Genomic DNA, 20,915 nt, shown 5'->3' with positions numbered 1-20,915 from the left:
ACTATGCCACTTGGCCCTTGCTGCTGCAGCAGCAGCACTGCTAACTTGGGTGTCCCATATGGTCACCCTACTACACCCTACACCCAAGGCATACATGGACTACATTAAGGAAAGGGTATGAAAAAGAATACATCTGCATGGGGAGGGACCACAAGTTCCTAGAGAAAATATGAGTCAAGGGGACCTGATGCTCTTTGGCTGCTTAGAAAATAAAAGTGACAAACATGCCACTCGCACAGTTGAGCTAAAATTTAAATTGACCTTCTTTGACTTATATCATGAGCTTTGTTTTATTTTCCCAAGATATAATCCATGGCAGAGACAGAATGGGAAAATCAAAGAACTTCTCTTGTTGAGAGCAAATTCAGGCCTGGATCATGGGACTCTCTGTTAAGTAGGTCAGCAGATGCCCTCTACCTGACACACCCTCTGCCGAGTGATGTTAGGTAGAGGCTGAGTAGAGGCACACCCTGCCGAGTGATGTTAGGTAGAGGCTCAGTAGATGCCGAGTGATGCTACCTGCAGAGGCCCTGGAATAGAGTGGTGTGTGCACACCCACATGCTGAGTGCAGAGCCCAAGTGAATGGGGTGCACCACCCATATAAAAGGGGGCTCTGACTGACAGGTCAGCGTGTGTGAGACTGAGAGATCTGTGTGCGGTTTTGGGGTGCGGAGAAGCTCCGAGAGATTGGAGGAGAGTGTTTGATGAGGGAATTGGTGGTTGCATTGCCAGTGAGAGACTGGAGTGAAAGTTAGGATAGAGTGCCTGGTTTCTTTGGCTGGTGCACTGTGGAGGCACACCATGCTAGATTTCAGTGACCTGTGAGGCTCCATTGATCTCCGTCCATTGTGGTGAACCTTTGCTGGAGGTAGATGGGGTTGGCTCCCTGGGTTTCTTTCCCTCTGGGTGTGTGTATCACATAAAGCAGTGGCCCTCTACTTCCCATTGTAAGTATCACCCATTTCTTTTCTCCCTCACTCTTGTCCAGGTTGTGGGTTACTCCTTGTTTGCGAGGGGAAGGTAAGCCCTACTGAGCAGGTGCCTGAGAAGCAGACCACACTTGGGAGACCAGAGGCAGGGACACGAGCCTAATAAAGTTCCCCTCTCCCTCAATAAAGTCTACCCCATCCTTGAGAAAATATCATATTGTTGTATTGGTAATGGTCATTGTGGGAACCGGGTGTGTATATGTGTTGCTTACTTACCTGTTGCTTGTTGCGATTTAATAAACCGTTTTATTCATATACCTTTAGAAGTTCTCTTAGTGTTTATTAATTAAAACCGGTGATAGATACGGACAGGGTGAAGACCCACCATATCTTTCTGGGGAGAGATCCAAGAGGAAGCAGCTGTTTGTGCCTGCTATATAATTTGGTTTAAAAGAATGATCTTTCTCCCCCAACTTTCTCCTTCTAGGATTTGGGAAATTCCCTGTACAAAAGATTCTTCTCTTTCTCATATTCCTAATTATCTACATTTGTCACCATTTCTGGGAATGTCATCACTGTTGCACTAGTTGTGGCTGATCATCACCTCCACACACTAATGTACTTCCTCCTGGGTATTTTGTCCTTGGAGACCTGCTATACCTCAAACATCCTACCAAGGATGCTGGCCAGCTTCCTGACTGGAGACAGGACCATCACTGTCAGCAGATGTATAACTTAGTTTTATTTCTTTGCTTTACTAGCAACTACCAAATGCTATCTCCTTGCAGCCATGTCTTATGATAGGTATCTAGCAATCTTCAAATGCCTGCATTACATGTCCCTTATGAATGGCAGATTGTGCATTCAACTCCTTGCTTTCTTAGATGAATTGACTTTTGGCTATTTCTATAGTCATTTGCCCAAGGGCTCTCCATCCAGGCACATCAGGCTCCTGCATCTACATTTCTCCTCTACGATAACATAGCCAAGTCTGCAAGCAACTCATCCTTTCTCTTTTCTCTCCTCCTCCTGTACCTGGGACCTCAATGAGCCTCAGTCTCAGACCTTAGCTCTTAACTGTTTCCACCTTAACACATGTAGGAGTCGCCAATATCTGACCCTAAAAAACACACAGCAAATCTTGGCTAAAAATTCATGGCCCGTGGTAAAAAATGAATTTCAAAAAACGTTTTTTCATTCCATATCTGGAGACTTCACAATCAATCCAGGCTCCTGAGACAATGAAGGGAATGATAGTTCTCATCTTCTGGTTGAGGACTCTTTCCATATGTTATTTCAAGGCACTTGTGATTGCCTTGGTGGCTTCAGGGAGAAGGGTTAGCAGCAGTAAGGATGTATCCAAGGTGGGCTGCAAAGCACTCTGTTTGGAAATCTGGGGTAGGTTGGAGAGGATTGGAGCCCTGGTTGGCACCTAACTCTAACGCTCCCATCCCTCTCCCCAGTTTGCAAAGCCACCACCATTTTCACAGATGTGATCATCCTGCATTTGCCAACAGCAAGTTGCCAAGAGCTGTCACAATGGAAAGAAATCCTTCTACATTCACTCTGGCCACTGGAAGAGATGGCCTTCTTACCACACAATCTCACTGTTAGATGGGCTAAGTGATTTATGACAGCACCCCAGACAGAAGGTGTTCAGAGGCTTTTCATACCTTCCCTCCTCAGCCTGTGCAAATACAGAACTATCTGATTTGCATTTGGATTTGGCTAATTTGGATGTCAGCGATTCAATTTGGAACTCCGAATTGGTTTCCCACTTTGATTCAGCCAAATTGGCTCCAAAGCGCCTCTGCTGATAGCATAAAGCCTGCCAAGTTTCAAGGAGATGGGTATAGGTTTTCGGGGGAAACTGCACCCCAAATTCTTGAAAGCAAAACTCATGTCACGTGTATGTGGGAAGCCACAGTGCACTCTAAGCTCCAGAGATGGTAGCCCCCAGTAAGGACACAAAGTTTGCCAAGTTTCAAGGAGATAGGTGCAGGGGCTTGGGGGAAACTGCAGCCCAAATTCTTGAAAGCAAAACTCATGTCACATGTATGTGTTATGCCACAGCATGGCAAAAACTGCAGGGATGGTGGCCCCTGGTGAGGCCACAAAGCCTGCCAAGTTTCATGGAGATAGGTGTAGGGCTTTGGGGGAAGCTGCACCTCAAGCTGCTGACAGGCAAAACTTGTGACATAGATGACCCTGTGTGTGTTAAGGCGCAGCAGGGTGAAAACTGCAGGGATGGTAGACAGTGGAAGAGACAGTGGAAGATCAAATATAAGAAAGGGATTTCTAGGTCCTTTTATTTTTGTGACAAGACTCTCCCTAGAGCTCCCCAACTACATCAGGGTTCCTCCAGGCATTGTCAGGAGACGTACTACAAGGCTGAAGGTGACTCACAGCTTCATTGTCTGAGGGCCCAGTTTTCAAAAAGTTCAACAGCTACCCAGAACCACATCCACCTCTGACTCATTCTTCTGCAAGCTGTCAGATCAGGTGTCCAATTCAAGAAAGCTTCTGTGGAGTCTCAAGCTTCCTGCCAAGAGAACTGCTTCAGTTATCAAGAATGGGCTCTTATCTATTCATGTGAGGAAAATAAAGCATCATCCAGTATCGTGAGTGTTTGGGGGGAAGGGAGGGACGTAGGAGAGGTTACTTGCAGCTGCTTTTCCCTTTTGCTTTCAGCCACATTTATAGGATACTTCAGGGCTCACACAGATACAAAAGACAGCAAGAATCCAAGCTGACACCAGAACTTGCAAGTTTGCACCAAAGCTCTCAGATCCTTCCTCCCCCAGGCCCAGAGGGCCCAACTCACAACAAAAGAGTTACAAAACTAGAGTCTTAACCTGGGGACAACACACACCCAATACAGGGACAGTCTCTATGGCCTGTTGCCAGGCCTACACTGCCATCTGCTCCTGGAGTGAAAAAGGCACATGGAGGTCTTCCTAGGGAAACTATTCACAGTAACACATGCTGGCAGTGAGCCTCCTCCCCCTGCCCTCAAAGTGATCCCAACAAGAACTGCAGGCTAGAGCTTAGCCCACTGCACTTTCTTAATCAAATAACGCAGGTGAACAAGAGCCCTCAGTTATTCTTCAGTAAGTAGCCACTATGTGTCAGGGAAAGGAATACGAGTGGTGTGCCAGTTCCAAAATGGTACTTATGCACATTTTTAGTGGGGCCGTGTTGAATTTCACCACCATAGATTCATATGTTAGGGTCGGAAGGGACCTCAATAGATCATCGAGTCTGACCCCCTGCGTAGGCAGGAAAGAGTGCTGGGTTTAGATGACCCCAGCTAGATGCCTATCTAACCTCCTCTTGAAGACCCCCAGGGTAGGGGAGAGCACCACCTCCCTTGGGAGCCCGCTCCAGACCTTGGCCACTCTAACTGTGCAGAAGTTCTTCCTATTGTCTAGTCTAAATCTGCTCTCTGCTAGCTTCTGGCCATTATTTCTTGTAATCCCCGGAGGCGCCTTGGCGAGTAAAGCCTGACCAATTCCCTCTGTGCCCCCATGATGAACTTATAGGCAGCCACAAGGTCGCCTCTCAACCTTCTCTTGCGGAGGCTGAAGAGGTCCAGGTGCCCTAGTCTCTCCTCATAGGGCTTGGCCTGCAAGCCCTTAACCATATGAGTGGCCCTTCTCTGGACCCTGTCCAGGTTATCCGCATCGCTCTTGAAGTGCAGTGCCCAGAATTGCACGCAGTACTCCAACTGTGGTCTGACCAGTGCCCGATAGAGGGGAAGTATCACCTCCTTGGATCTATTCGTCATGCATCTGCTGATGCACGATAAAGTGCCATTAGCTTTTCTGATGGCTTTGTCAGTACCCTCGGATGGACTTTATCCAGGCCTGCCGACTTAAACGCATCCAGTTCCTCCAAGTGACTCTGCACCATCTCAGGGTCTACACTTGGTAGTCTGGTGCCTTGCTGCTGCCTCTCTACAACCCCAGTGAGAGACTTGTCTTGCCCCTCTCTTAGGAACACTGAGACAAAGAACTCATTGAGGAGTTCAGCCTTGTCCCCCCTGTCCGTCACCAATTGCTTATGCCCATTTAGTAGGGGTCCTATTCCACCCTGGGCCTTCCTTTTACTCCCTATATATCTAAAAAACAATGTTTTGTTATACTTAACTTGGGATGCCATCCTCAGCTCCATGATAGCTTTGGCCTGTCTAACTGCTTCCCTACAAGCGCGAGCACAGGAGGTATACTCCTCTTTAGTAATCTCTCCCCATTTCCACTTTTTATATGCCCCCCTTTTAGCCCATAGGCTGCTCTGGATTTCTCTGGTCAGTCAAGGAAGCCTCTTGGCCCCTTTCTCCCTTTTTTCCCACATCAGGATCGTCTCCCTCTGTGCCTGAAGGATCATTTCCTTAAGGCACAGCCACCCTTCCTGGGCTCCCATCTCTTCAAAACTCTTACTCTGCAGTGCGTCCTTGACTAAAAGCCTGAGTTCATTGAAATCAGCTTTCCTAAAGTCGAGCACTTTCCCCCTACTAGTTACTCTACCCACTCGACGTCTTATAATGAATTCTATTATTTGGTGATCACTGTCCCCCAGGTGACCACCGATCTGTAGGTCTCCTACCATGTCGTCCCCCATTGCCAATACCAGGTCCAGTAAGACATTCCCCCTAGGGGGACTATGTACCTCCTGCATCAGATGGAGGTCCTGTACACAGGATAGGAACCTGCGTGAACGGTGGGACTTTGCTGTCTGCGTCTCCCAGCAGATGTCCGGGTAGTTTAGGTCCCCCATGACTACCGCCTCCCTAGTTTTTATGGTCTCCGAGAGCTGCCTCAGGAGCCCCAAATCTAGTTCGTCCCCTTGGTGTGGGGGTCTGTAGCAGACCCCTACCACTAAATCCCTTTCTCCTTGACCTTCATGTAACCTAACCCACAATCCTTCTACTTTCTCCTCCTCCAATTCCATTTTGATAAGGGTCAATGTATATCGCTCATTGACATAGAGTGCAACCCCTCCCCCTCTCTTCCTCACTCTATCCTTTCTGTACAGTTTATAATCCTCAATGTGTACCGCCCAGTCGTGGGAAGAATCCCACCAGGTTTCTGTTAGCCCTACTAAGTCGTAGGTGTTTTCTGCAAGCAGGAGTGCTAGTTCATCCTGCTTGCTCCCCATGCTCTTAGCATTAGTGTATAGGCACTTGAACACTGTGACTGGTGCCTTTGTTGCCCCCCGGCTCTGATGCCCAAAGGGCCCCTTATTGCTTACCTGCTTATTGCTTACCTGTGCTGTACTGCTGGCCTCCCCATGGATTGCAGGTTCCCAATGTTCTCCTTCTTCAGGCTGGGCTATCCTTGTGGGTGCCACATGGTTTGGTGGTCCATGGCTTCCCCCACCCTCATCTTCCCCCCAAACAACCAGTTTTGTTTTGATGCTGTTTTGACCCATTTTGGGGTCAAATAGGAAAATCAAAATCAAACAGATATAGCTAAAGCAGCCTCAAAAGAAAACAAGGCAAGTCAAAATGTTTCGCTGTTTCGACTCTGTTTCAACATTTCCCAATAGGCTAAAATGGGAAAGGACAAAACAGTCTATAACTTCAGGGAAAGGGGACAAGCCTAGGGGACTGGCCAAGGGTATCCATCTGCATGGGGAAAGCTCTTTCTAGCACTCACCAGTTGGTATTGGATCAGCCCTCACTCTAACTCCTGCTCCTCTCCCTCCCCATATGAACCCCCCAGATTTCTCTTTAGGAATCGTGCTGAGCACCAGCTGGAACTGTTTTCACTACAGGTAATCTAATGGAGCACCCCCTGCTTCCTGCAGCATGCACACCTGGGAACCATTGGCTCCCTCCTCTCCTACCTCATTACTACAACCCCTCTGATGCATCACCTCTGTAACCTAAAGAGTTTCCTGAAACACAAATCCTACTGAAATTCTCACAGCCTGCTTCTGTTGGGAACCTGGGATGTGGGTAGTCTTGGTCAGGCTTGAAAGCACTCATGCAATACCAATTGGCCTCACAGGAAGCCGGGGTATGGAGGAATCTGGCATCAGAACTGGATTCAGGAGCCATAGCCAAAGTGAAAGCAAACCAGGGCCCAGAGCCTTAGCCAGAGAGACAGCAAGCTGAGCATTAGTCAGGATCGGAGTCAAAATCCAGAGCCAAAGGTCAGAACAGAATCAAGAGCCCAGAACCAGAATCAGAGGCTGGAGTTGGAGCCAGGATTCAACACCATGAGCCCAGCAACGACCACACAGAGGGTTAGGAGCAAGAACTTACACCTTTGTCCTGGCAAGGTAATTGCAGGCCAGGCTGGCTTTCAAGGGCTGTGAGAGCCCTCCTGTCTGTGCCCTTGGGACTGGCAGCCCTGATTGCCTCACTCAGCCCAGCTGGGACAGGCTGCTGCTCTGGGCTGACTGCAGCTGATGCTTGTTCCAGGCAGGGCTTGTCCTGTTCTCTTCACTGGGACTGGCTGGCTGCAGAGATCTCGCCTGGCTTGCCTGCTCAGTCCACCTGGACTCAGGGTTCAGGTACAGACATTATACTTGTACCTGTATAAGTGATTGGAAACTGGTCTACAGCCATAGACAGAAGTTAGGCACACACAGAGTGGTTTAAAAATAGCAGAACATGGTCTAATTTTGCACCCCTGCCCCCAAAGGGCAAATGTGTGTTCTGTTCATTACGGATCTAAATCAACACCACTTACAGAAAACACTGTAACTCTGATCGATTCTGCCTTGGGCTTTTTGAATATCTGTACCTGGGCAGGGTCACCAGACCTGGACTCTTATCGTAGATTCAGATGCTGTGGGATCCATTGATTCATGCAATGATATGACGTTTGTACAGTTTTTATATTCCAATTCTTCCCCAGAGCAAAACATCTTAAGCTTTCTCTTCAACACATGTGGAAGAGCTTTCCCCCACACAGTAAAGGTGCAATTCCTTACTGGTTAAACCTGACAGGCTCCACCTGAGTAGACTTGTCTCATCAGAAAGTAAGGCTAGAAGGGACCTCACCAGGTTATCTCATCAAGCCCCCTGATCATGGCAAAAATCATCCCTGCCTAACCCGTCCCAGCTAAGAGTCTGTCCAACCTGCTTTGGAAAGGTTTCAAGCATGAAGTGTACAGTATTCCTCTAGGCAGCCTGTTCCAATGCCTGGCCACTCTTATGGTCAGAAAGTTCCTCCTAATCTCCAGTGGAAATTTCCCCTGATTCATGGATTCATGCCATGGCACCTCATGTGGCTGTGCTTTGGTGAGATACTCAGAAGGATTGGCCGTGAGTAGCCAAGGTGGAATGAGAGGATGGCCCGGATAATCCTCAGATCACTGTTAAATCCCATGGTGACAATATAGGGGAAGAGGGAAGGTGTGGATCCCAAAAGTTGCCACAGCTCTGAGGGACCTCCTGTCCTCACACTTAGTGGGATCTCTGCATATGTCAGGTCAGGGAGCTGGACTGCAGAGGTGAAGATCCCACATGGACAAACCTGCATAGAAACACTAATGCTTTCTGTCATCTAAAACCTGAGCCTGTTCCAGTCTGAGGGAGGCAAGGAGAGGGGAAAAACCCTCAGTGAAAATGGAAGGCAATAATTAGGCAAAAGTGCAGAATGATGTGCTAAACCAGGGGTGTCCAACCTTTTTTGAATGTGTGGCCAGATCACAAACTTTTTATTACTCAGTGTGCTGGCGAGCCATATTCAAAGACCTTACAGGAAGTGGTATCACATTAGGAAGTGATGTCACATGACCTTTGACACCAATGAAGTTACAGGAAGTGACAATGAAATGGGCCTGGAAATGTGGTTTAAAATCCAAAATAAAAACAAAGTAAAAGCAAGAATGAAATAATACCAAGCACTTGACTAAAATAAACACTTTTGCTTCTACTCACGTCTCAATGAATGAAAGAAGCATAATGCAAGCCGACTGATCAAATGTAGAAAAGATATCAGCCGGAGTAGAAACTAATCCAAGCAACAAAATATGGGCATTTTTGAGAATAATCTTCAAGAAGATTGACTTTTATTGAATTAATAACTTGCTAGTAACACATCTTTAACAAGTAGTAACAAGTTGAACCCCCAATCCCACACAAAGAGAAACAGAAGCAAATACAATCCAAACACTGGACAGTATTTTTACAAAGATTTTTACCTGCTCCAAATTTACGTTGGAGCCCAGATCGTTCATGCTCTATTCTTGAACATATTGTTCAGTCTTAAACAAACATACAGCGCAGTTATCCAGTGAGGTTTATATTTGGGGACATTCTGTTACAACAGGAACTATCCAGGCAAAAAAAGAGTCAGATGGCAATACAACTGTTGTCAAGTCTCAAGAAAACAAGCATGCTCCAATCCACACTGTAAGTGTACAAAAACAGTGAAAAAACAATGTGTACAAGTCTACTCTTATTAACTTTCTGACATCTAAAATGAACACTGCTTTCTTTAGTGTGATACCTGGCATTGTTTTTGCTTGCACAAGTTATCAATATCTGCTGGCACACTTGATGTGGCGATGTGGAGTATTCCAGATAAATATCCATCTTGCAAAAATGATCTTGATTTTGTTTTTATGTTCTTCATTCTTGAGAAAAGCTGTTCACAGCAATACGTGCTGCCAAATAGTGCAATAAACCTAAGTGCGTGATTCAATAGATTTGGGAAAGAGTGCCATGTAACATTGACTATAAAATGTCAATAGGTCATGTTCTGCAAAAGCTCTCTTCAAGGCACCATTATTTTGGATGTCAATTAGTTCCATTTGGAACGTGTCAGGAGCATCGGTGGCGTCCGTTCCAAATGGATCTGCAAACAGCTTCAACTCATCGCTGTGTTCCCTGAAAGCTGCAAATCTTTGTTTGAATTCATCCAGCAGATGGCCGATCATTTGCAGAATACTTGTCATGGTTCACCGTCTCAGCACATCTTGTTAATAGTGTTGTGAAATGGGTGACATTCTTTTTATTCAAATGTTTCTGAAACAATTCCAGCTTATGAATGAAGGATTGGATGTGTTCATACAGTCTGTTGACAAATTGATCCTTCCCTTGTAGTTTTATATTCAAATCTGCAAGTTACTTGGTGATGTCAACTAGGAATGCCAAGTCATTCAGCCATGCATCATTGTCCATGAAGCTAACATCTTTTCCTTTGTTTGTCACGAAGGTTTGAATTTCATCAAGCAGTGACCCGAATCTGGCTAGCGTGGCTGCCCTGCTGAGCCAACAAACTTGGCAGAAGTAAATAACATCATCATGGTCTGATCCTATCTCGCAAGAAATGCTTGGAACTGTCTATGATTAAGCCCCTTTGACCTTATGAAATTGACTGTAGAAACAACCTTTTCCATCACATGTTTCATTTCCAGGGCCTTTGCACATAGCTGTTCCTGGTGAATGATGCAGTGATGTGTGATGACATCCTGAGGCACCGACTTGACCAGTAAACTGATAAATCCATTGTGCTTGCCTATTATCGCAGGGGCTCCATCAGTTGTTAGACCACAGAGTCTGTCCTCTGGAAGATTGAATTTCAACAAGACACGTTTCACTTCATTGAAAATGTCCTGTCCTGTCATTTTGCCTTTCATTGGACATAAGTCGAGCAGTTCCTCAACAACGTGGAATTGTTTGGTTACTCCTCGTACAAAGATTGCCAGTTGAGCTGTATCACTCACATCTGTGCTTTCATCAACCCCCAAGCTGTAAAACTGACAGGAACTGAGTCTTTTCATCAGTGAATCTTCGATGTTTGATGCCATGTTGTCTACTCTTCTAGCAATTGTCTGATGTGAAAGGCTGGTATTCTCCACCATTGACTGTTTGTCAGGGAATAGCTCGGATGTAAACATGCCCAACCAATCTTTCACAAATTCTCCATCAGACAGTGGTTTCCCTCTCTTAGCTATTGCCTCGGATATCAAGAAACTGATCTTGGTTGCTGCCTCAGAATTATGTCTCGCAGCTTTGAAAAAAGACTGTTGCCCGGTCATGCTGTTTTAGAGAGTTCACCTGATCAATTCTAATCTGACCCACCAGGCTGTCAAATTTCTTTGCATGTTTTGTAGAATAATGTCACTTCACATTGTACTCCTTGCAGACAGCTACTTTCTCTTGGCAAATCAGACACAGGATGTTCCCATTTTGTTCAATAACAAAAAAATCAGTGTTCCAACTATCTTTGAAAACTCGACACTCAGCATCAATTTTTTGTTTCCTCTGATTCGCCATTTTTTGAGCGTAGCATAGGCCCTGTAGCTAATAGAGCCAAAATTAATTTTAGTCATAGAAAAACTAGTTTGGCAGAGACAGGTGAAGTTAAAAACAACTCACCAGTTCAAAATCACCATTGTATTACTATGTAATAATACTGTGGTATCAATATGGACCCCCACCCATCAGGTATAATCATATTATGTAAGGTACAGCCTGACATGTGCCATCATATGCCAAGTGTAAACTCAAATGCCAATGGGGGAGTCAGGGCAGGACTAGGACTTTTGTCTCCTGGTGCCAGTCCCGGTGTCTCTGTCTCATGACTGGGGCAGCCCAGCCATTACTTGGTTTGGGCCCCATATGGGCAGCGCTGTCAGCTAGCCCCACAGGCCAGTCAGTTATTATAACCCAAGACAAACACCCCTTTACACCCTCTGTCCTAGGCCCGAAAGACCCTTCATGTGCAGCCCTACTGCAAGGTCCATGGTAGCTGCTGGTTTAGTTCATAGACATTCGGGCTGGAAGGGACCCCAGAGAATCATCAAGTCCAGCCCCCTGCCCCAGGGGCAGGAAGTCAGCAGGGATCAGAGAATCCCAGCAAGATAACCATCCAAATGTGTCTTGAAGGTGTTCAAAGTGGGTACTTGAACTGCCTCCGGCTGCAGTCTATTCCAAAACTTTGGGGCTCGGACAGTGAAGAAGTTCTTTCTTATGTCCAGCCTGAATTGGTCACAGCGGAGTTTGTGACCGTCCCATCTTGTCATCCCTTGGGGCACTCTGGTGAACAGATGTTCCCCCAGACCCTGATGAGCACCCCTGATAAATTTATAGGTGGCCACCAGATCACCCCAGAACCTGTGCTTTTCCAGGCTAAAGAACCCCATGGCTCTCAGTCTCTCATCATAAGGTCTATTTTCCTGACCTCTGATCATGTGCGTGGCTCTCCTCTGCCCCATCTCAAGCTTCTCCACATACGTTTTGAATTGTGGAGCCCAAAACTGGATGCAGTACTCCAGCTGCGGCCTCACCAAGGCTGACTACAATGGGAGAATGATGTCCTGGGATTTGCTTGACAAGGATCTGTGGATGCAAGCCAGCGTTTTGCTCGCTTTATTAGCCGCAGCATCACACTGAAGGCTCATGTTCATCTTGCCATGACCCCCAAGCCCCTTTCATCTGTAGTGCTAACCAGCGTAGCACTACCAAGCCTATAAGCATGCTGCAGGTTTTTCTGCATCCTAAAGAAATAAATGACTTCATATCCCCATCCCCCAAGCAGCGCAGCCCTGTGAGCCAGCGCTGCCCAAGGGGGGCCGGAGCGAGGCAGTTGCTGCACCACAGCCCCTCACCTGTGCGGCCCCACTCACAATGATGCCCGGCCGCCCACGCACGCAGCCCCAGCAGCCTCAGTGCTGCAAGCCCAGAGTGCAGGATCTGGCAGTCAGCCAGGACACGTGTCAGAGGATCCTGCCTGCCGAGCCCCCCCCCCCCCCCCCAGGGCTGCTCTGCCAACTGCCTGTGCCAGGCGCCAAACCCCGTTCCCACCCCATGGCCGCTGAGCCTGGCGGATCCCAGGAGGTGAGCTGGACGCCAGGGGCAAGGGGTGGAGCCAGAGAGAAGTAGCAGGCACTGTCCCCAGCTCGTCCTGTCAGGCACAGCTGGGGCAGCCCCGTCCACGCAGCCCTCGGGGCAGCAGTGGTGGGACCTGGCTCACGTTATGAGCCTGGCCCCATGGGGGTTAGCAGCTCCCCTCCCCCACCTGTCTGTCCTGAGTGAGGGACCTCGGGCCAGAGAAAATGGCTTGGCGGGTCGCATGGCAGCCCGCGGGCCGTAGGTTGGACAAGCCTGTGCTAAACCAAACGAAAGCAGCTCCTCTTCTGTGGAGCCCATATGTGAGCCCAGAGCAGATTTCATAAAGGATTTGCAGCACTGGTATACACTATCCCTCTTTTTATTACATGTTATAGATTAAATACCTTGTCACTGGAGTCTTTTTCTAACACACACAAAAGAGGAAATCTATTCTTCACCTATGTGTACAAAACTGGCCCTGTGGAAGGGACCAAAGAGTGAATGATCTATACTGAATATCACTAAGGCAGGTTCATCTATTTGGAGATAATGTTCTTCTTTCAAGTTTGAAGGCTCTTCTTTTTCTATCAATGAAAGGATGAATTTCCCTATAATTTTCATCAAGCCAGTCCTGATGTTTCTTTGTGGAGGAGCCTGGTGATTTTTGGCACACCTCATGCATGCCTTTTTTGAAGGTCTCACTCTTTCTCGAGTGATCAGTGGTGTCAAGAGCAATCAGGGAAGTTGGCAAGTTTCTCTCCAAGGCACTGCTGGAGATGATGTTTTTGAGCAGGGTTTTTCAAGCACTAAACATTGAATCCCTTCCATGTGTTGCTTTGTGATACATTCATACAGAGTACAGCAACTGAATCACGGAACAAACTATAAACAACCTATAAATAACAGCACTAAGGGATTAGCCTTGAGTGACAGTTTTAGATTTGATGTCCATGGCAAGGCATTGTTAGTAGCCTGGTGCAGGCCTTTGATGCAATCACTACAATTGTAGATAGGACATGCCTCCATCTGTGCTATAGTTTGGATTTGCCACACTCAAAATCGGGGTCTTAACTAAAATTCCATATATGTAGTAGGTAGTTATGTCTACCTGGTCCAGTATGAACCCTGCTCAAAGTTGTCCAGCTCTGCCTTAGTACAGCATAACGGCAGCTGCCAAATTGCACACCTGTCCCAGTCCCAAGTACGACACAGCCATCATACAGTCACTGTCTCTGTGCAGATCCGTGACTAGGGGCTTCTACTAATTGCTAGCGTCTGCCCCCTTCACCATTCACCAATCACTGTGGGACTTGATATTGGAGCAAGAGGCCTGTGCATGTCTTCTTTCCACATGGGATGCCATTGCTCATCAGTAACCACACAGGACTTCACAGGATGAAAACTTGAATGCAAGGCAAGGAAATGAAAAATACTCCAGGTTTCTATTCTGCTGAAGCCTTTATCTGCCTTTGCTCCCATTGTGAAATATTATTTTTGTTTCTGTCTGCTTTCCCATCAAGGATTGTTAGCTTTATTTTTGGGTTACTATTAGCTGGCGATTTCTATGACCCTGCATGGAGAGGGTCACCCCCGCAGACCCCCAGCAGCAGCCGGAGGTGGGTAAGGCCTCTGGTGGGAGGGTCTAACCCCAACTTAGCCACAGGGAGGCAGCTAAGCTGGAACCCGGGAAGGTCTCACCCCACCCCGGCCCCTGCATGGCCCAGCCCCCCAGGGAGAGAGTCGAGGAGGAGAGGAGGTACTCTCCAGCCCCCCTCCAGCAGGGCAGGGTCTCCCCAAATCCCAGGCAGGGCCTCACCTTGCCCAGGAGTAACTTGGAGTCAGTGGCGGGCCCACAGCACATGCGTGTAGTTTAAAAGGATCCGCCAACAACAACAAAAACCCAGTTATGCTCCGGGAGCGGCGCGAGATGTGTGGGGGTGAAAGTCTGCTGCACCCCCACACCCTGAAGCCCCCCAGCGACCCCCAACTGCCATGGAGCGTGACTCCCAACTGCCCCCCCAGCTCCTCAGAGGCCTCTACCCAGATGGAGCCCCTGGCTCTCGGCTGCAGGAGCTGCCTGTCTCTTTTTCAGGCTCTGGGTCCTGAGAGCATGGCCATCTCTCCTTGTGGGGTTTGCTCCCTTGTGGGATCTCTAGCACGCCAGCTGGAGGAGCTCCAGGCCACAGTCCAGAGACTGCATGCCATTAGGGTCTGTGAGCAGGAAATAGACTCCTACTGCCAGGCCCTCCTCCCCCAGGAGATGGAGGGTAGACCATAATCTCCCTCCAGGAAAAGGGAGGACTCGGGGACCTCCCATTCTGTCCAGCCCACAGGATGGACCAAGGTGGTCAAGGGCCCCAAGGCCCGCCACACCAAGGTGCCTGCCCTGCTGGAGCTTTGCACCAGGTACAAACCTCTTGCAGCCCCAGCAGAGCTTGCTGAGTTGCTAGCTCCTGCAGGCAACATGGGCTTTACTGTAGCTACCGCCCGCGCTCTTCCCAAGACAATATGCAAAGTGTTTGTCATGGGAGACTCCATCCTGAGGGGGACTGAGGGGGCAATCTGCTGCTCCGACCCCTTAGCCCTGGAAGTCTGCTGCTTCCCAGGAGCCCACATCTGAGACATTACAGAGAAGATCCCTAAGCTCCTCCAGCCCACTGACCACTATCCCATGCTCCTCATCCATGTGGGCATCAGTGACATGGCTTGAAGTGCTCCCAGCAAGTCATGAGGCGCTACAGGAATTTGGGAGAAGGGCTAAAGGGTCTGGGGGTGCAGGTGGTGTTTTGTTTGATCCTCCCAGTCTTGGGCTATGGGGTGATGGGGAGAGGAGAATCCAGGTAGTGAACCAAAGACTGCGGTGCTGGTGTCATCAGGAAGGCTTTGGCTTCTGTGACCACAGCCCACTCTTTGGTGAGAGAGGCAGCGAGCTGCTGGGAAGAGATGGCCTCCACCTGTCTCCATTGGGGAGGAGGCTCTTCTCAGCCAGACTGGCTGACCTGCTCCACCAGGCTTTAAACTAAGCCTGCCGGAGGATGGGACTACCGCCACGGCTGGCCCACTGAGCAACCCTTGCAAAGCCAGCAGACCAAGGCACTTAAAGGAGTCCACCCCGCCCCAGCCCTGGAATGAACTGTAGGCAAAGCAAGGACCCCCAAGGGGACACTTCTGTGCCTATGCACAAATACTAGGAGCTTGGGGAACAAACAGGAGGAACTTGTCTTCCTGCTAAATGCAAATAACTATGATGTCTTAGGGATAACAGAGACCTGGTGGGACTCCACCCATGATTGGGCCACAGGTATAGATGGCTATACCCTATACAGGAGGGATTGAGTGGACAAAAAGGCAGGGGTGTAGCTCTCCAGGCAGATCTTGACAGGCTCAGGAAATGGGCAGATGAGAACCTGATGGTGTTTAACACTGAAAAACACAAGGCTCTCCACCTTGGAAGGAAATACCTGCAGCGTGCTTATAGGCTCGGCAGTGCTACGCTGGCTAGCACTCCAAATGAAAGGGACTTGGGGGTCATGATTGACCACAAGATGAACGTGAGCCTTCAATGTGATGCTGCAGCTAGGAAAGCAAGCAAAATGCTGGCTTGCATCCATAGTTGCTTCTCAAGTAAATCCCAGGACATCATTCTCCCATTGTATTTGGCCTTGGTGAGGCCACAGCTGGAGTACTGCATCCAGTTTTGGGCTCCACAATTCAGAAAGGATGTGGAGAAGCTTGAGACAGTCCAGAGAAGAGCCACGCACACGATCAGAGGTCAGGAAAACAGACCTTACGACGACAGGCTGAGAGCTATGGGACTCTTCAGCCTGGAAAAGCACAGGCTTAGGGGTGATCTGGTGACTGCCTATAAGTTTATCAGGGGTGCTCACCAGGATCTGGGGGAACAATTGTTCACCAGAGCCCCTCAAGGGATAACAAGGTCAAATGGTTATAAACTCCTGCAAGACCGTTTTAGGCTGGACGAAAGAAATCATTTCTTTACTGTCCAAGCCCCCAAGGTCTGGAATAGCCTGCCACCGGAGGTGGTTCAAGCACCTACTCTGAATGCCTTCAGGAAAAAACTGAATGTTTATCTTGCAGGGATCCTGTGACCCCAGCTGACTTCCTGCCCCTGGGGCAGGGGGCTGGACTCGATGATCTTCCAAGGTCTCTTCCAGCCCTAATGTATGTGAAATCTGAAATTTGTGAATCGGGAACAGTGATCCAAATCAACAAATCGAATCACTGTCCATGATTCAGGCCAAATCCAAATCTGAATCGAATAGGGCCCACTTTGCACACTCCTATTCATTATCTAGGTTTTATAATAATAAAACTGATTATAACAAACAATAACAATGATTAAAAAAACCCCTATTGTATCTTCTTTGTTTTTTTAAATATCATATTTAATTCAAATTACAGAACCATTATTTGGAAATTAAAATAACTTGTACAGGAATTATAACTTAAATTAATTTTAGCCTAGAAATGAGTCATTCAAATACATATTTTTTAAAGTTTAGCTATTGAGTATTCAATGGCTGACATTCAACCAACACAAAGAAAACCATCTAATATCCATCCTAAAACTTAAAAGCTCATTCATCTAGACCACAGTATCATTTCTTTTCTTCAAGATACATCGTGTCACCAGAGATTCAGTTCATAATGTTTTTGCCTCATCTTATATGTTTTTAATTTCTCTTTAAAATAAACCTCAAAAGAAAACTGATCCAATATCCTTGTACAGTCATAAATTTATGGATGACCTTCTTCAGGGCCTCCTTGACCTCTTTGTTTCTCAAGCTGTAGATGATGGGATTAACCAAGGGAGTCACGACGGAGTAAAAGACAGAGAATATTTTGCTCAGGTCTCTAAGCATGACAGTTTTGGGCAACAAATACACTAACATGATAGTCCCATAAAAAAGTGTCACCACAATAAGGTGAGAAGAGCAGGTGGAAAATGCCTTGTGCCTGCCCATAGTGGAAGGCATTCTTAAAATGGTAACAATGATATAGGCATAGGAAAGAAGCGTTAATAGAAAGGGAGGCAAGGTAAATATAGCAGCAAATGTGTAAACTATAAGTTCTAGGAGATGGGTATCACTACAAGATAGGTGGATTATTGAGGGAAAATCACAAAAGAAATGGTCTATTTCCTTGGGACCACAGAATGTTAATTTTGACATCAAAATATTTGTGATCGTACTAGCCAAACACCCACTTACCCAAGACCCAGCTGCCAGCTGAATGCAGAGCACACCATTCATATGATTTGTATAATGCAGTGGTTTACATATTGCTAAATACCGATCATAGGACATCATGGCTAAAAGATAGCATTCAGTAGCTGCTAGAAAAGCAAAAAAATACAGCTGCGTGATGCAGCATCGACCAGAGATGGTTCTGTCCCCAGTCAGTAGGCTGGCCAGCACCCTGGGCAAGATGGTTGAAGTGTAGAAGGTCTCCAAGCAGGACAAATTCCCCAGGAAGAAGTACATGGGAGTGTGCAGGTGCCGATCAGTTGCAACCAATGCAATGATGAGGATGTTGCCAGACATAGTCATTATGTAGATCAAAAGTAACACCAGAAAAAGAAGGACCTGAAGTGTAGGAAGATACTGAAATCCCAGAAGGATGAATTCTGTCTTAATTGTTTGATTTTCCCAGCCTCTGTCTGCCATGAGATCTAACTAAGAAAATTGAACAAAGAAAAAAACTGCTTTTTAGGAAGATAAATATATATTTCCTACAGTAATGTTTACTTCATCCCGTCAATGCACCATAGCTATTCCAAATACCCCACGTGATGCAAGAAGTTGCTGACAATCTAAATTTTGTAGTCACATATGCCTTTTTATGCCACTTCCTGTAGTAGGAAATAAAAATTAACATTCATCTTTCCAGTTCCAGCAACTGGAGAATCTTAAATTGCCTTTTTTCTTAATCATAACCCCACTACAATGAAATGTCTCTTATTTCTAATATTTTTTAGAAATGCATGTAGCGCCATATTCCCAAGGTAGAAGACAAATAAATTACACTGAAGCAAACACCCTAAAACTGAAATGTTCTTTGCTATGTTTTAGTAATGCTTTCAAAAATACCAACAGAAGAACAGATATTTGTTAGTCACAAGAGCTTCTAGATGCACATAAAAATCCTTTTTTTCATTAAGTATCTTTCACAGTGGTTCAGAGAAATGCCTTAAAAAGAACACCAACCCGTTGCATAAAAGAACCCAGAAGGCTATCAATAGGTAACAAAAGAGTGACACAAAAAGTTTCAGGAAAAAGATATTTAAATGAGATTTAAAGGCCATATAATAGTGGCTGCTGGTATTACCTGACCATTAAAACAAGCTTGTTGATAAGACAAGGGAAAATACAGGATGCACAAACACAAGAGAGGGAACAAGGGTGCAACCAAAGGGTCAGGTGGGTCTTCCACTTGAAAATCATTAAGGATGAGTGTAGGAGGCTACGGGAAATGAAGGGGTGACCTGGGTCTTCATATCTTAAAGGATGACAGCTGGAGAAAGGTGAGTGGAGGGTAGGTAACAATAATATGAAGGGGGAGAAAAGAGTGTTCATGTGCAGGACTGCTCAAAAGGAGAGAAGGAAGAAACAAGAGGAACTGAGTAGCCCAAATCTCTAGCACAATTTAAGAGGGATAAAGTTTGTCGATGTCATAATCTCTGAGCGCCTCTCAGAAAATTTACTCTGACCTTTATCCACAGCACAATGCAGGGTGAGGAGGAAGCGTAAGCCACCTTCATTCTGTTAGCTGTCACAGACTCCTATTGTACTTGGGTAAATGTATTGGGACCAAATTTTCAGAAGAGTTTGCATTTTTGGAGGTACAGATAGATGCCTGTCTGGTTCATTTTCCTTTCAAAATATGACTTTTATGCTCTCTCTGTCATAGATCCATCTCATCCATTTCTGGGTATGTAGGGAAATGTTATTAAAAAAAATCAATTAAGAACTGAAAGACACCATGAAGATACACCAAGAAGAAAGATATAAAATATTTACTGACATCATTTCAGGTACCTGATCTTGCACCAAGATTCTTAGTATTCTCCCGATACAGTTGGCGTGTCAGCAGACCAAGTAGGCAGTTCGCTATACAATGGATGGAAAATCATGTACAATACTAATTCATTAATGACCTCCCGGTCCGTATGAGAGACTCCTACAATGTGTAAGTCTGCTATTGGGAAAGGAGGGTAGACTAGATGAGGTGACTAATGTGTCCCCACTGTCTGTTTGTGGTTGTCGCAGAAAGGGAGGGAGATCTCAGAGTTTACCTTTTCACTGGGGAACAGATTCCACAATCCATCTTCTTTCCACTCCTCTGCAAAGTCAAATGTGTGTTCCAGATGATGTTCTGGCAATGCTCTCTCATTCTCTGTCATGCATTTTTATGAGAGAGCATGTGTCCCTTCTGATTCAGTATTTATGCTGCAGAGAATGTGGTTTTACTAATTGGCACGTCAAAGGAATCCTAATATATTTAATTGCAGATGATGAAAGTGCATAGTAGGGCAATCAAACATCAAGTCCCAGATGGGAAGGGAAAGAAAATGGAAATACTCCACCCTCATAGATAATTAGCAAAAACTATTGTGGAATGGATACTTCTGACAATTGTGAAATAAAACAGAACAAACCTTACGTACCCTAACGTTCCATAAAGAAAGGGTGGTGTGAAAGAAGTGACAGCGGTGTTAAAGTGCACTAGAAATGCAGGTGAAATACTGAAGTGGATGAGATAACACAAAGAAGGCAGATTCCTAGCAGGATTAGCTCAGTTGAATGTTGAATCACAGTGGGAAAGAGATAGATTAGAAATGTCATAAATAATTAGTCAGAATTGTAACGTGGAATGGATAGTTCTGATGATTGTGAAATGGTCACAACCAACAGCAGCACAGTTGTGGGGTGGCAGCCCACATCTGTTGTACCTGTTATCTTGCCACTCACAATGGATTGCATGCAATTATTGAGAGTGGTGAAGTGGTAAACCAGAAATGTAATACTGACAATGAAAGACAGTGAAAACTGTGAGTATCAAGGTAAGGATGTGGTAACCAAAGAAAATGTGCCTTCCTAGGAGTAATATGTGTGACAATCCCCAGAAACAAGGTATAGATTGTCCTGTGTGAGAAAGTGAGCAATATTTG

General features: G+C 46.4%; 1 protein-coding gene and 1 pseudogene across 1 annotated transcript; one reads left to right on the top strand and one right to left on the bottom strand.

Annotated features, from left to right (window-relative positions):
• The window catches only part of LOC109280960 (olfactory receptor 2AP1-like), a 29,704-nt pseudogene that overhangs the window by 1,842 nt on the left and 6,947 nt on the right, over positions 1–20,915 (top strand).
• On the bottom strand, positions 17,419–20,147 carry LOC106739706 (olfactory receptor 10A4-like). Its single transcript, XM_059731831.1, has 2 exons — positions 20,040–20,147; positions 17,419–18,420 (listed from the first exon to the last, which is right to left on the bottom strand). The coding sequence occupies exons 1-2, from the start codon at positions 20,145–20,147 to the stop codon at positions 17,419–17,421; spliced, it is 1,110 nt and encodes a 369-aa protein (XP_059587814.1).

Source organism: Alligator mississippiensis, chromosome 7, assembly GCF_030867095.1.
Source record: "Alligator mississippiensis isolate rAllMis1 chromosome 7, rAllMis1, whole genome shotgun sequence".
In the NCBI taxonomy this organism is placed as follows: domain Eukaryota; kingdom Metazoa; phylum Chordata; order Crocodylia; family Alligatoridae; genus Alligator; species Alligator mississippiensis.
This window is presented reverse-complemented; position numbering and strand designations above follow the sequence as displayed.

Coding starts and splice junctions, on each gene's coding strand:
- LOC106739706 (XM_059731831.1), bottom strand. CDS start 20,147: ATGACAGAGAATGAGAGAGCATTGCCAGAACATCATCTGGAACACACA. Junction 18,421..20,039: donor ATCTGTTCCCCAGTGAAAAG/GTAAACTCTGAG, acceptor CAATTTTCTTAG/TTAGATCTCATGGCAGACAG.